We start from the raw sequence: 17,212 nt of genomic DNA on the forward strand, positions 1-17,212 counted from the left end.
TAACAACCTATGAGGTAGGACCTAGGATGATCATCTCCGTTTACAGATAAGGAAATTGAAGCCTGAGTAACTTTCCCACAGACACGAAAATCTAGGATTTGAACCAGGCAGCCTGGTTCTGGAATCTACACTGTTTATCACTACAGTAATGCTACCTTTGAAGTAAGCCATCATCATGGCAGGTGGGAAGGTGGAAGGGCCCAGAGATCATCTAGTCCAACTACTCACTTTATGGAGCCATTTGCCCAAAACTATTAATATCTATCTGTCTATGACAGGACAGGTTCATTAATTCATTCATTCAACAGCTAATAAATGGAAGGCCTACTATATATGTCAGATACTGGAGATACAGTGGAGAACAGAAAGTACCACCACAGCCCTTATGAAACATGCAGTCTATTGAAAGAAGAAATGGATTCCCTGAGAGCAAAGGGCATAAAAGTTTCAGATGTGCTCAGTGTTCCAAAATCATGATTTTTTTTTTTTTTTTTTTGCAGTCTTCTGAACACACCATGCTTTAGACACTGGTGTTTGTACATGACGTACCTGCCCCCTGGCGTAGTTTCTTTCCTGTTGCTACCTATTAAAATCCTACTTGTCCTTTAAGACCCCACTCATATGCTAAGATTCTACTTTTATGGAGATTTGCCTAAGCATAGCCTGTCACCCCTATTCTAGCCTCCTGCCCAGCCTATGCTCCCCTCTGTCATGGCATTTATCCCTTGCTAACACAATCACGTGTGCAAAGTGTGCTCCATCCACGAGCTAAAGAACAGGAAGAGAGTTACCTCTGTATCCCATGCCCCAGCACATGGTGGGCCTCATGGTATACTTCCTGAATTGAATCAACAGAAATCTTCAGAATTGAGTCTTCCTTCCTCAGAGTGTGGTCATGGCCACTACTGGCATCTCTTGGGAGCTGGTTAGAAATGCAGATCTCAGGCCCCGCCCCAGACCCACTGGATCAGAATCTAACAAGAATTTAACAAGAGCCCTAGGTGATTTGTGTGCACCTTAAAGATGGAGAAGCCCTGGTTTAAGTCATAGTTATGCAATAAGTTTGTTGAGCAAAAGACAAGCAGCAGAAACCAGGGCCCTGGTTCTCTCTTGTTCATTCTGCTTCCCCCCCACCAGGTGCTGGGCTCACGGTCAGTTCTTTTGACTCTAGGTATAAACTTGTAATCTTCCAGATGAATATACTGAAGAGGCCATATTAATTGTCAAATCTAATTTGCTTATATAAGTTGTTTATTTGGCTAAAAATAAGCTATGTTACCTATTAGTCACTCTGCAAACAGAATCCTCAAGGAGAATTCACTAGACTCATTAGGAACACGAGCCCTGTGTAGACTTTTATTCCTAACTTGTGTTCTTGGGCAGGTTATTTAACCACTCTGAGCTTCCATCTTCTTTATAATAAAGCAGAGATCATTAAAGCTACTCTGCAGGATTACTGAAAGATCACTTGTAAATCACAGCATAGTCCTCAATAAGTGGAGAGTATGTAACTCCTTGTGGAAATTTTTGGGAATCGGAGAGTGTTTAATAGATGGCCACACAAACAGACCTCCAAAGCCAAGTTGTCTAGCTCCACTCAACTGCATTTTGCTTGTATGTGAAACGGTAGTCTGCAAGGCCAATGTTAAAACCAAGCAGGACCCTGTGGGGCTCCTGGGCACAAAAGCCTTTCTGTGTCCCCCATTTCTTGATTACAGGAAATAGGCTTCACTCAGCCTCCATGACCTTCCCTGAGTTCCAAAGGGCAGGTTCAAACAGTTGCTAGTTAGGGAAGGGAGGGGATGCAGAGACAAGGGAGGAACAGTCAAGAAACAATAGTGCAGCCTTGGGGCAGCGTCCTGGTTCCCCTTCAAGGGATACACATAACAACATCTTTGAGCTGTTCTGCAGATACTGAAACCCTCACCAGGTGGGAGAAGTTAACTGTCTGCTGCCCACAAGCATGCAGACCCCAGACCGGATGGAACCGGAAGGTTGATTATGCCGACTCCCAATTACCTCCCCACCAACCAGTCAGAAGAGTGTCCACGAGCTGATCACGCCCTCTTTGAACCATTACTACAAAACTCCTCACTACCCCCGCCAGGTTGGTCAGAACACACAGTTCTGAGGGCAGGAGCCCGCCGTGGCCCCCTTTGCCTGGCAAAGCAATAAAGCTATTATTTTCTACTTCACCCAAAACTCTGTCTCTGAGATTTAATTTGGTGTCAGGGTACAGAGGTCGGATTGGGCTTCAATGTGATGATTGCACATGTTGACAGGCCTGGCTGGGAAGAAACAGCCAGTCAAGAAAGTGAGTAGACTGAGTTATGCCAGCAAATGTGTGCAAATGTACATGGCATGGGGTTTGGGGGCAAAAGGAACGGGGGCAGGGAGCCCTGGTAGAGAAGCTAAGTGTCCACCAAATCCATGCCCGCCTGTCACTAGCAAAGACCACTGACAGGGGCTCTGTGCCCCTCTTGTATCGAGATGGAGCCATGTAATCAGGTCCCATCAATGGAAACTGACCAGAGTGACAGATGCCATTTCTGGGCTGAGGTGGTAAAGAAGCAGGTGTGCCTTTTCTACCCTTTTCTCTCCAAGAGCTGAATGCCGACAACTGTGAAGCCCAAGGGGGTGATACAGCTATGAAATGCAGGGGGCTTTATCCCTGAATCACCCACTGGCAGGGAATATAAGCCAGGGGGAGTTGTGTGGATGAATTATATTGAGTTTACATCACTGAAATTGAGAGGTTATTTGTTAGAACATTCCCCTAACTAGCACAAGAAACGCCTTAAATATATGGGGGATAAGGAAAGAGAAGTGGAATTGGGCAGATGGGGTTGGAAGCCCAAATGGCTTCTCATAAAAAGCCCAGTGGCCAGGTGGAGCTCCAGAATGAATCTGGTGAAGGCTCATATGTTTGTAGCTGAAATCGACTTGACAGTCCAAATGTTCTGTCCATTTCAAGCAGCTTGGTTTTTGGATTAGGAAACGGAGATCCGGAAAGATGAAATGATGCAACCGAAGTCTCACAGGGGGCTCATGGAAAGCGTTCTGGGATGAAAACCCTGATGCACTCGCCCCATTCCACTCTGGGCCACTCATGTCACCAGGCGTGGCGCCTCTTACTGCACCTTACCCGGACAGGATGCAATGAGCTGTACGAAATATGATTGAGTTAGATATTTATAGCAGACTGTTTTTAGGGAAAGGTCACAGAACCATAACAACAAAAAAAGCAACAGAGAAGAAAGAATGAACCAGGTGGGTTTCCTCAAAGACAGTGACAGGATGGGAAATGATTCCAAAAATGCTCCCTTTCCTGCAGTGGGTGTGCTCTGGGGGCTAGGGAACGGGGTGTCGCAGCTGGCCCGACTTTGTTCTCAGACACAGGCTAAGGCCCATCCTCTTCTGCATTTTTCATCTCTGGTCCTATTTTAGCACCCAGCAGCCTTGCAGTGGGCAGCAGGGGCTCCACCACCCCAAGTTGAGTGCATCTTCCCAGGACCAGCGGGGCTGTGGGCATCTCGCCACCACTGCCTCTGTGAACAGCTGGGAGGGGCCCCTCCAGCTGCCAGGACCTCTGCACATTCTTCTCCCATTAGAAGTGGCTCCTTCACTGCAAGCTGAGACCACTGAGAATGCAGGGCAGCAAATGCAATGTTAATTTAGTGTGGCGCGAAGTTCTGGAAAAGAGTCTGGAGCACAAAATCTCAGTTCAATGATTTAAGATAAATGGGCAGGGTGCAGGGGGCAGAAGTAAGTTTAGTTGTTCTTCACTAAGGGAAGCACTGAAAATTGATAAGTGCAGGAAGAACTCCAAACATGACTTTTATTGAACTTAAGGCTCCCAAGTATGTTGGCGTGGGTGTGCAGGCTTGTTTATTTTTTTCTTTATGAAGGGCAGTTTTTTTTTTCTCCTCTTTCTCCATGGTGACAGACACTTTTGTAATATGTCATATATATTTTATAATATGTCTTACTTCTTTATACTTCATTAAATTACATACCATTATAATTATATATGAATCATTATACTATGTCAATACATATTTCATAATATGTCATATATGTCAAATATATGACATATATTTTGCATTTTTCTTAATTTTATCTCGCTGTTCTGCCTTCACTTGTGCTGATTCCTCTGCCTAGGATTCCTTTCTTTGATTTTTTTTTTTTCACTTGGCAGACTCAATTTCAAAGAAGGCAAATAAGAATCACCCCTTCTAGGAATGTTTCTCTACGCACCTCCATCCCCACCCCGGGTCTTCCTCTTTTTATGATCTCTTACTGTCCTTTGCTTACTTAATAATAGAACCTCACACTGTATTATAATGACTAGTACTGCCCTGAGCCCGTTGTTCTAGAATTGGTATTGACGAGTTCCCACTGTCTGTGGGACAAATTCCTAGATCTGGAGTGCATCTTGTATTAGAGTTGCTGTTTGACAAGGGGCTCTTTGCAAACTCAAGCATCTAAGCCAGTGTAGCTCAATTCTTGGATGAGACCCCGAATGACCTACACTGATATATTTGCTAAAAGGTTGTGTTAGAATCAAGATTTCTGCTAGACTTGCATTCACACAAGTGCCCTGGCACACCAGAAAAACACCCAGAGATGCTGGTGAGAAGGAAAAGTTGTTCTTCCCTCCTACCAAAGTTAGGAGGAAAGGAACTAAGAGGGTAGCACTGGTCATTTTTAGAGCTCTTCAACCTATAGATGTTCCCCTATGTTTGGGAAATTCCCACCCTATGATGTTTGGTGGGAGGGAGATACAGTTCTCCGGTACAAGCTGAAAATGTCAGATATTTGCGTCCTAGCCACTTCTGGGAAATGACTGGGCTCAGCCAATCAGACACATCTGCCTCAGGCTTAACTTGAGATGCAAAGAGGCAGCGGGGTCAGAGAGTGGGGCAGGACAAAGGCAGCCAAATCCAGATCCTGGGGGCTGCGGAGGCATTCTGTGTGCAGAGGAGGCAGCTGTGTCTGGGACAGGGTTGGTAGCACAGGGAACGGATTCTTCAGGTACAGTGGAAGCAGCGCCCTCACTGGCCTAGTGCCCTGCTGGGATTTTGACTGTGCTTTCCGCTTCTTTCTGGCCCATTTCCTAAGCCCGCCTCTCCATCCTTCCCCAATGACTCTGGGAGCCCCCATGTAGCCTTCCAATACATTTCTTTTACATCAGTCAGGGTTGGATTCTTTTTCTACTTGCAACCAGGAAACATGTCTGAAACAATCTACAATATGCTTAATGCTCTACTATATGCTTATGCCAGTCCTGTGCTTTGTATGTATCTTCACCCACATTATCTACATAAACCCCTGTAACGTGGCTATTAAAGCACCTATTTTACAGAGAAGGATGCACCTATTTTACAGAGAAGGATTCTGAGAGTCAGGTATGTAAATTGCCCAAGGTCATACACAAGGAAGAGGTAGAATTGGGATTCTAAACAGGTCTGTCTCACTGAAGAGGTATATTGTCTGGCACAGTGCTGGGCAAAGAGAGGGCATTGATGGATGGATGGATGGATGAATGAAGGGATGGATGGTTGGGTGTGTGAATGGGTGGAAGGGTCAGTGGATGCAGAATGGATGGATGGGTGAATGAGTGACCAAAAAATATGTTTGCAAAAGAAAAATAAGCTATAATCCTTTTTTTGGTATTGTTTTAAAGACACTTATAAGGAATATAAAGAAGAGACCTATGTAATCACCCCTGAGGCCTCCAGATCACATTCTGGAATTATTTTTCCCACCATAGTGTAACAGGCTTTTGCCTTTCCTACTCAAAACGTAAAGGCAGGCAAGTCTACTGCAGGGGAGCCAGGTGGTAAGTCAACTAGCAAATTTAACTGCAGACACTCTTCTCGAGCCTCAGTTTGGAAATGCAGAACTCTCTGATGAATAATCACTAGTTGATGAATTACTCAACCAAATGAAGAAAGGCGCTGACATGCGGGCAGACAGAAGTCACGGCCACGAGGTGAGAGCAGCCGGGAGCGCGTGGGTCACGCACAGACCTGGGCGAGGCGTCCTGTTTCTCACCTGACATTCTCGTAGCGATGGATGTAGATCCGGTGGAATTGATGCTGCAGGTGTTCGTCTTCCACGTTGGTCATGTCGTTGATCATCTCCAGGACGACAAACCGAGGGAGCACAGACAGCACAAGCCGCTCCTGGGACACACAGATACAAGCGTGAGGACTAAAGTATCGCCGGCCATGTCGGTAAACAAAAGATGTTGCAGCCATCAAGCCATCACGTTACAGCCGCCTGGATGGTGAGCCCTGAGGGAACCCAGGATGGAGACAAACGGCCTGCCCGCTGCCAAGCCCATCTAGCAGTCAGCTGCTGCAGCCCCCCACAGAGGTGCACCCTGAGGAAACTCAGGATGAGAAAACACAGGATGCTGGCCCCAGAGAGCTGAGCTGCATATCAAAAGCATGATTTCAGTGAGCCCAGACTCTTGCATCTTCCTATACACAGAAAAGCGTTAAACTGCTTAACTTGAGATATCTGGTTTTCTTTAATGAACAGTAATCCTTTGATGTTCCAACTACCTGGTCTTTTGTTGCAAAAAACTCCTATATATCCTGGCTCCCTCCCACCCCCCTTGCCTCTTTGGAACAGTTTTCTCAGCGTTATCTGAGATGCTGTGTCCCCGGCTTGATGTCCTCAGAAAGTCTGCTGAATAAAACATAAATCTCAACTTTCAGGTTGTGAATTTTTTTTTCAGTTGACAAAGGACAGTCTTGTTAGGCTGACCACTGGGTCTCAGAAGGGTGGATGGACCGTGTAGAAGTAATGGGGCTCTTGGCTGAACTTCTCGAGGAATTGCTAATTTCATACCATCCTATGAACATGACAAATATCTACGGAGTACTTGTTATTTGCCAGGCACTGTGCTGAGTGTTGGGTATACAGTGGTGAACCAAATGAATGACAGCCCTACTACTGTGGAGTTTACATTCTAATAAGGAATACAGACATTAAATACACACACCCAAACATGCCCACACATACTTATAAAATGTGACAAGTGCCAAGCAAGGACAGGTCATGATCAGAGAGTATGATGGTTGATAACAGGATTCAAATAGGAGGTTAGGAATGACCTTTCTGAGCAACTGATACATAAACAGATACATGAAAGTTTGGAATGAGCCAGCCCTGTGTGGTACAAGGAGAAGGGAGCTCCAGGAAGAGAAAAGAGCAGGTGCAAATGTCCTGAGACAAACAGAGACCAATGGTGTGCCTGGAGGGTGGTGATAGAGGGGTGTGGTGACAGTCAATGAGGTTGGAGGTGTAGATAAATGTGTCAGGCCTGCCTGAGGTGTTAGCATTTAATTCCAACTAAAGCTGGAAGGCACCGCATGATACTAAGCAGAGGAGTGACATAAGCTGATTGATGTTTTAAAAGATCATCCTTGGACTTCCCTGGTGGCGCAGTGGTTAAGAATCCGCCAGCCAGTGCAGGGGACATGGGTTCAAGCCCTGGTCCAGGAAGATCCCACATGTCGCGGAGCAGCTAAGCCCGTGTGCCACAACTACTGAGCCTGCGCTCTACAGCCCGTGCGCCTAGAGCCCATGCTCAGCAACAAGAGAAGCCACCGCAATGAGAAGCCCGTGCACCGCGACGAAGAGTAGCCCCCGCTCACTGCAACTAGAGAAAGCCCGCGCACAGCAACGAAGACCCACGCAGCCAAAAATAAACAAATAAATAAATTTATTAAGAAAAAAAAAAGATCACCCTTGGCTGTGGTTTGGAGAATGAATTATGAGAAGGGGGCCAAGGGTAGAGGCAGGGAGACCAGCTGGGGGAGCTCCTGCAGTGGTCCAGGGGAGAGGTGACGGGGGGATAAGGTCTATAGAACTGGCAACCAATAGGGATGGCAGGAGAGAAAGAGGGCGTAACCGTGGTGATGGCTAGGTTTTGAGTTTGGTTGATGGGGAGCGTGTGCTCCATTCACCGAAACAGGGCACACAGGAGAGGAACCGGGCTCAGAGACATTAACTCTTTATCGAGAAGAGAGGAAATGAGACACACACCTCCACAAATTAGGGACCTAACACTTGACAGAATAATATTCTTCCATTGTGATCAACACAGCAGATAAAAACAAAATAACTGTTTAACTAGCAACATGAACTAAATCCTAAAAAGATCTTGTGCTGTGGAAATGAGGCAAGAATCTGCTTCTTTTTTTTTTTTTCCTATAATTTGCTCTAGTGTGGAATGGAGTTTAAGACAGGTGTATTTTATTATTATTATTAATTTTTTAATTTAGGTGTAGTTGATTGACAATGCTGTGTTAATTTTTGCTGTACAGCAAAGTGATTCAGTTATACATATATACATATATATGTGTACATATGTGTATATATATATATATATATATATACACATTCTCTTTTAAAATATTCTTTTCCATTATGATTTACCAGAGGATATTGAATATAGTTCCCTGTGCTCTATAGTAGGACCTTGTTCTTTATCATTCTATATATTGATGCAATAGCTTATATCTGCTCACCCCGACCTCCCACTCCATCCCTCCCCCAAACCCCTCCCCGTAAGACGGGTACATTTTAACCACCATAGTTTCTCATATCTTCATAGGTATTTATGGACCCTAAGCATTTTCAGCATCCATTCTTTTATTTGTTCCTTGCAAAACCCTGAAAATAAGCAGGCACAAATAATTATCTTCATTTAACGGACAGACTGAGTCAAGTCAAATTACCTGCATGACCTGAACAGTTACCAAGTGGCAGTGGCAGGATGCAGTCCCTTACCACGTTTTTCCTGGATGGGATGCGTGGTGAGACGGGAAAAGCCCCAGGTTTTGAGTCCGACTGGAGTTTGGGTCCTGCCTCTGTCCATTTAATAGTAACACAGCATTAGGCGAGCGACATCATCTCTCTGTGACTTAGTTCCCTAATTTGGCAAATAACTATAATATCATCTACCTCACAGGGTTGTCATGAAAATTCAATGAAATAAAATATGTGAGGGGTCTGGTGTTTATTCCCTCCTGCTTCCTCTCTGCTCTACTCAACCCTGCCCTCATGGGAAGGGCTTTATTAATGAAGTGCCCACAGAGCTTCACACGATGGGGCCTTTTCCTCTCTTGAAAGCTGTCCCATCGTGGGGCTGAGAGGCGTGCTTCCTGCAAATGCCCCTGCCTCATGTCCATTTCATGTTCATTATGCTGTCTGTCAACTTCCCAGGTAATTGTGACCCTGTTCCTGCAATCGCTGAGGGGTGGGAGTCGGTGCTCATCACAGCTTTGAGGAGCAATTGAAGCCTCAGAACAGTAGGTGCTAAATAAATATTTCCTAAACAAATGAGTGAACCCAGAGAAGGCGGAGACTGTGTCCAGCTGATGGCTGCAACGCCTCCAATGGCCACCACGGTCCCTGGTACAGGATAATTATTTGTTAAATAGATTCTTTGGCAATGCACATTCAATCTTCAAGTATGACATAGATGCTTTATGGGAGACTTTCAAAATAAAATTTTAATAGCAAAATTCTCCAGCACCCAGGCTTGCCAGCCTCCGGCTTGTCCTGCTACTGGCAACTGCCCCAGGTCCTGCCTCTGTAAAGCATTTTCTGCCAGGCAATGGGAAACTGCCTAGAGTCTGCTTATAAAAGCGCATTTTCAGCACTTTTGCTTCCCTTGGATTTGTTCACTGCTTGAGAAACATCATTCAAATGCCCTGAAGACACAATCTGAAAGAAAATGGGAAAGTTTGCCCCTTAATACAATTCCCAACTCTTGCTGAGGCATAATATCTCATTTTCTGGCTTTGGAGATCAGAAGTACAAGAATCTCTCCTGAAGCCAGACTGTGGCCCAGGGTGGCCTTTGTGCTCACATTCTGCACATCTTTTTCTCCCTGGGTTATTTGCATTTGCATGAAAAGGGACCCTGGGCTGATATCAAGTGCATCAGTGGCTCCTGCCTGGATTTTCCTCTCATCTCCTATAACTTGCTCTATTCATGTCATCAAAATGGCTTCATGGGCATCAATTGCTACAGTGCACCCTGAGGGGGAAGTCAAGGTGAAAACCGGGAGGGATTCAGGATCTTCACTTTATGCAAATGCTTGTCGTGGAGAAGAGAAAGAGAGCAAGGCAGTCCTCTGATGCACGCAGCACTTCTGGGCAGTTACTCTGAATGGCTTAGGGAAGAACTCGCCACTCTCAGGCTCTTGCAAACCGAGAGACCTCCCATTTCTCTCTCTCTACTGCAGGCCAAGCAGTGTTAACTGCAGTAAAGGTCCAGGCACTGATGAGAGACTTATCCTGGGTTTATAGATAATGTCTTACTTTAAAGTGATCGCTCATTATGTAGCATGTCAAGTGCTTTGCGTCCAGTATCTTCAAAACCTCACATTAATTGTAGTAGGTTACTATTTTCGTTGCATATTATATATGAGATACTGAGATTTAAAGAATTTAAGTGAAATGAGGCAGCCTGGAGTCATGCACTCGGTAAGTGCATAGTGAAGACTCAAGCCCATTTCTTTTTTTTTTTAAACTTAGATTGTAATTCATCCATTTATTCACTGATTTACCATGTCAAGGAGTAGGTGCTGTGTGACAGGTGCAGTCTGGATATGGAGAATCAGCAGTAGACAAAACCAGACATGGTACCTTTGTAGAGCTAATGTTCTAGAGGTAATGAATGGTAAATAAAAATACTAAGAATAAGAGATGCTGTTTACATGAAAATGGAATCAAATACTTTGGAAAGACTTGGTAATACTGAGTAGCTAGAACACTGCAACCAACCTAGATGTCGGCAAGCCAGCCATACAAATTAGTGGGAAAAATAATAAAAATCCAGAAGTCATTCTGATAATTTTGCGAGTATTTTTAAATATTTGGCTCCATTTTAAAGAACTAGAAATCTTGGCTGATGCACTATAAGCTGTGGTCTCTGTAAGAAGCAGTAGATCTCTGCTAAGGAAAATACCTTGGCCTTATTATTATTATTTTTTTTCACACACACAGACTGTATTTTATTTTTACAAGAGATAAATAGACTGACACCAAGCACTGTAAATGGATGACCACAACAAAAGCAACAATGATTGCAATTACCAAACACGAAACACACTCATACTATGTCATAATATTGACATTCAGTCCAGTAATCCTCCACTGTAACAGCTCCTTTACTCTGCAGTCAAAATTGATTTGTATATTTTTTACCTCTGAGTCCTTGTGGGATTTTTTTTCTTTTTTTTTTATTCAAACAGAAAGTCACAAAAATTATAATCATCCTCATCAGTTCACTCAGTCCCATGTAATTAATTTTTTTTCATCTTGATCTTTTGTTAGCACTTTTATGAATTCATCAGTTTTCCATTAGAGTTCTGAAAATGCTTATTCATTCAGTTTAGCAGTATAGTCAGTTACCAGAAACCTGTACTCTGAAAAGACTTGTCAGAGTCTTTTCCATGAATTCCTTGAAGATGAAACCCTTTTATAGGAGGACCATTTTTGCAAAAGCATCAGAGTACACCCAGAACTGTCTTTAAATGACAAAAGGCTTAAAAATGACCATGATTAAAGATTTGATGAAAGTTCATAATAATGCAATTGACAAGGAAATTTAGTTATTTCTGAGATATACATTTTTTTTTTCACACACACACATTGTATTTTATTTTTACAAGAGATAAATAGACTGACCCCAAGCATTGTACATGGATGACCACAACAAAAGCAACAATGATTGCAATTACCAAACATGAAACACACTCATACTATGTCATAATATTGACATTCAGTCCAGTAATCCCCCACTGTAACAGCTCCTTTACTTTGCAGTGAAAATTGATTTGTATATGCTTTGCCTCTGAGTCCTTGTGGGATTTTTTTTTTTTTTAAATTCAGACAGAAAGTCACAAAAATTATACTCATCTTCATCAGTTCACTCAGTCCCATGTAATTAATTGTTTTTTTTCATCTTGATCTTTTGTTAGCACTTTTATGAGTTCATCAGTTTTTCATCAGAGTTCTGAAAATGCTTATTCATTCAGTTCAGCAGTACAGTCAGTTACCAGAAACCTGTACTTGTCAGAGTCTTTTCCATGAATTTCTTGAAGATGAAACCCTTTTATAGGAACATATTTGCAAAATCATCAGAGTACACCCAGAACTGTCTGTAAATGACAAAAGACTTAAAAATGACCACGGTAAAAGATTTGATGAAAGTTCATAATAATGCAGTTGACAAGAAAATTAGTTATTTCTGAGATATACATTTTAAAGTAATAACTAGGATTATTACTTATAACATTATACCAGAACATATAAGATTTTTAGAAATTTCATGTAATGTCTGAAACATTTATATTAACATATTTCCATACAAATAACCCAAAGAAAGTTTACTATTAGTTTTTTGTTTGTTTTTTTGTTTTTGTTTTATACTGCAGGTTCTTATTAGTCATCAATTTTATACACATCAGTGTATACATGTAAATCCCAATCGCCCAATTCAGCACACCGCCATCCCCACCCCACCGTGGTTATCCCCCCTTGGTGTCCATACGTTTGTTCTCTACATCTGTGTATCAACTTCTGCCCTGAAAACCGGTTCATCTGTACCATTTTTCTAGGTTCCACATACCTGTGTTAATATACGATATTTGTTTTTCTCTTTCTGACTTACTTCACTCTGTATGACAGTCTCTATCTAGGTCCATCCATGTCTCAACAAATGACTCAATTTTGTTCCTTTTTATGGCTGAGTAATATTCCATTGTATATATGTACCACATCTTCTTTATCCATTCGTCTGTCGATGGGCATTTAGGTTGCTTCCATGACCTGGCTATTGTAAATAGTGCTGCAATGAACACTGGGGTGCATGTGTCTTTTTGAATTACGGTTTTCTCTGGGTATATGCCCAGTAGTGGGATTGCTGGATCATATGGTAATTCTATTTTTAGTTTTTTAAGGAACCTCCATACTGTTCTCCATAGTGGCTGTATCAATTTACATTCCCACCAACAGTGCAAGAGGCTTCCCTTTTCTCCACACTCTCTCCAGCATTTGTTGTTTGTAGATTTTCTGATGATGCCCATTCTTACTGGTGTGAGGTGATACCTCATTGTAGTTTTGATTTGCATTTCTCTAATAATTAGTGATGTTGAGCAGCTTTTCATGTGCTTCTTGGCCATCTGTATGTCTTCTTTGGAGAAATGTCTATTTAGGTCTTCTGCCCATTTTTGGATTGGGTTGATTGTTTCTTTATTATTGAGCTGCATGAGCTGTTTATATATTTTGGAGATTAATCCTTTGTCCATTGATTCGTTTGCAAATATTTTCTCCCATTCTGAGGGTTGTCTTTTCGTCTTGTTTATGGTTTCCTGTGCAAAAGCTTTGAAGTTTCATTAGGTCCCATTTGTTTATTTTTGTTTTTATTTCCATTACTCTAGGAGGTGGATCAAAAAAGATCTTGCTGTGATTTATGTCAAAGAGTGTTCTTCCTATGTTTTCCTCTAACAGTTTTATAGTGTCTGGTCTTACATTTAGGTCTCGAATCCATTTTGAGTTTATTTTTGTGTATGGTGTTAGGCAGTGTTCTAATTTCATTCTTTTACATGTAGCTGTCCAGTTTTCCCAGCACCACTTATTGAAGAGACTGTTTTTTCTCCATTGTATATCTTTGCCTCCTTTGTCATAGATTAGTTGACCATAGGTGCGTGGGTTTATCTCTGGGCTTTCTATCTTGTTCCATTGATCTATGTTTCTGTTTTTGTGCCAGTACCATATTGTCTTGATTACTGTAGCTTTGTAGTATAGTCTGAAGTCAGGGAGTCTGATTCCTCCAACTCTGTTTTTTTCCCTCAAGACTGCTTTGGCTATTTGGGGTCTTTTGTGTCTCCATACAAATTTTAAGATGATTTGTTCTAGTTCCGTAAAAAATGCCTTGGCCTTATTTTAAGAGACTAGATAATGAATATATTATTTTACATTTAAGTTACAAATAAAATATTTAAGTTGAATTGTTCATAATTCCCAATTTCAACATACGTTTTCAATTAACCGAGCAACCTCCCATCCAGATGATCTCAGCTAAAGGGATTTTACAATTCTTATTTGGGTGTCTGTTACCCTCCCTAAACTGTGAAGTATCTGAGAGCCAAGAGGATGTTTACTCCACCTCCAGAGCCTCGTGAGGAGTTGTCATATTATCTGATTCCTTTGGTGACAAGACAGATACCCTACTCAACATCGCTTAAAAAAAAATTATCATAAGGCATTATCATAACTATACTGGGTGTCTCAAGGAATCTAAGGGCAGAACCGAGGCTGGACTTTGGAAACAAAAGGACCCAGGGACCCATAATGACTCTTTCCCCTAAACTTGGGTCTCTGCTTCTCCTGTAGTCAGCTTCATCCTTCTCTCTCACTTCTAAGCCACTGGGAGCTCTTGGTCCTTATGCCTTATATCTTTGGCCATTTTGAGAAGATTCTTGCTAAGTTCAAGACTCAACATGTCTGCATAGGGGCTCTGCTTGGGTCAACATCTAGTCAGGGTGCAGGATCAGGATAAAGATCATGGTCATTAATGGGGTGACCAATAAGAGGGGTGGGTTGGGTGCAGCCAGGAGAAGGAAGTCCTAGAAAAGTGGGGTACGTGGTGGCAAAAAAACTATGTGTACAATGGTAGCCAGTGTATGTTTGTAGAAGAAAGAGGTGCATAATAGATAAAATGCCTGCATCTGAACAAGGATCTTGCTCTCATAGGAGGGCTGGAGAGCAGGGAATCTGAAGTAAAGGTAAATGAGGGAAAAGGCAGTTACGTGAATGGCCCTGGAGCTGGGCTCTGGGTTTGAATCCTAACTCCGCCCGTTCCTGACTCTGTGACTTACCTTCTCTGTACTCCAGTTTCCCCTCTGTAAATTGGAGATGATAATCTTAGCATCACTTCATAGTGTTGGTGTAGGCTTAAATGAGCTAATATTTGTAAAAGAATTTGATAGTGTCTAGCACACTGTAACCACAGGCCAAATGTTTGTTAAATTCACTGGCAAGCATGCTGTATTTTAAGCCTTGTTTTAGAACTCTAATTATATAGTGGCGCTAAAACATAAAGCTTTTAGAGTAGGGACATTACGCAGGAAATAACGGGGAAAATGAATAGACAGAATACAATTGTCCTTCGGTATCCGAGGGGGACTGGTTCCAGGACCCCCCGCAGACACCAAAATCCATGGATGCTCACGCGCCTTATATAAAATGGTGTAGTATTTGCACATAACCTATGAATATCCTCCTGTATACCTTAAATCATCTCTAGATTACTTATAATACCTAACACAATGTCAGTGCTATGTAAATAGCTGTCGGTGTGGGGCAAATTCAAGTTTTGCTTTTTGGAACTTTCTGGAATTTTTTTCTTCCAAATATTTTCCATCCATGGTTGGTTGAATCTGTGGATGCAGAACCCATGGATATGGAAGGCTGACTGTATGTGAAAAGGTAATCGTGCTACATGGTGAAAAACCTCCAGTCACACTTTCAATAATTAAAAAGTTAAAAATTTTATCAAAATCTCGACTCTGGAATTTGAACTTTTATCTTAAAGGGCTTATATGGTATGTTCACCCAGAACTGTTATTGTTTCTGAAAGCCAAGTGCGAGCACAGCCATGCAAAAGCTATCGTTTAATTGTCTCCTAAAGGATACAAAGAATACTCTGTCCATGCACTTTTGGCTGATTCAGCAAGGAGGTTAAAAAAAGTCTGGGTAACACCCATGTCTACTTGTTAGTGGTCTAAGACCCCAGGGACTCTGGTTCTGTTCAGAAATGCAAAGGCTAACGGGTTTTGGCATCAGGCAAGCTTGAGTTGAAATCTGTCTGAGCTCAACAACTGACTTGTTCTGTAACTATGATAACTTACATGAGCAACTCCTTTGTACCTCAGTTTCTTCATCTACAAAATGGGAATAATAATACATATCTTCCAGAAATTGTTTTTTATATTCAATGACAAAGCCTCTTTTACAGATCCTGGTATACAGGATCTTGCATCTCCCTCCCTCCCACCCTCCCTATCCCACCCCTCTAGGTGGTCACAAAGCACCAAGATGGTCTCCCTGTGCTATGCAGCTGCTTCCCACTAGCTATCTATTTTACGTTTGGTAGTGTATATATGTCCATGCCACTCTCTCACTTTGTCCCAGCTTACTTAATAAGTAGGTGCTTATTAAATAGCAGTAGTCATCAGATGTGTTTTAATTCATCCCAGTGGTCAAGTCATAGACTGGCCTGCACAGCTCCATAGTCTATAGTCCATGAGTGCAATTTAAAGGATGAATCACAAAATTCAGATTTGGGGGACTTTTTTCTTTTTTTTTAATCTCTTCAAGGAGTTGAGAGTTTCTCAGTTCCCTTCATTTAGTAGTTCCCTGATATATCAAATTGGGAAACTTGAGACAAAGCTCTTGGCTCATTCTTTCATCTGCTCAGTCATTGCTGAATTCCTTCTCTGTGCCCGGAGATGCCAGTGCACGGGGCCAAGCGAGGCCACGCCTCCTTCACAGACTGTGACTCAGATCCTGTCACTTAGCTGTGTGATCCTAGACAGGTTACTCAACCTCTCCAAGCCTCATTTCCCTCATCTGTAAGATGAAAACAGTAGCTCCCTTATGGAATTATTGTCAGGACCCAGTGAGACATGTCTTTTCAACCCTGGGAGTGGAGAGGAGGAAGTAGGGGTGGTCTGTACTGGGTGCAGGCAGGAAGGGGGTCTCTTGTCTGTAGAGAATTTAAAATAATTATAACAGGGGAATTCCCTGGCGGTCCAGTGGCTAGGACTCCCCACTTTCACAGCTGAGGGACCAGGTTCAATCCCTGGTTGGGGAACCAAGATCCCACAAGCCACACAGTGTGGACAAAAAAAAAATTATAACAGGATTAAGGTGGTTCTGCCTTTTATTATCACCACTCATTAGCAGTTATAAACAATGTCAGCAATAAAATACTCCTCTGCACTCCCGAGATGACTGCTTAGCAGAGAACCTGGCATATAATACACTCTATAGTATAGAGCAAATTATTAGCTCTTTGAATGCAGAGTGGTCCATGATGTAGCAATGCACACTTTTGTCATCCGTCTCACCCTAACCAAGGCTCAGTACACCCATGGTAACCTTTGGTTGAGGGTCTA

At 42.5% G+C, this 17,212-nt stretch overlaps 1 protein-coding gene across 3 annotated transcripts in view; it reads right to left on the reverse strand.

Moving 5' to 3' along the window:
* ADCY8 (adenylate cyclase 8) overlaps positions 1 to 17,212 on the reverse strand; it is a 228,962-nt gene that overhangs the window by 145,675 nt on the left and 66,075 nt on the right. For all 3 annotated transcript variants that reach the window (XM_082434066.1, XM_082434065.1, XM_082434064.1), the window contains exon 3: positions 6,058 to 6,188. In XM_082434066.1, coding sequence (XP_082290192.1) covers positions 6,058 to 6,188 — 131 coding nt within the window. The remainder of the gene's footprint in view (positions 1 to 6,057; positions 6,189 to 17,212) is intronic.

This window comes from Balaenoptera physalus (genome assembly GCF_965194825.1).
Source record: "Balaenoptera physalus genome assembly, chromosome: 17".
In the NCBI taxonomy this organism is placed as follows: domain Eukaryota; kingdom Metazoa; phylum Chordata; class Mammalia; order Artiodactyla; family Balaenopteridae; genus Balaenoptera; species Balaenoptera physalus.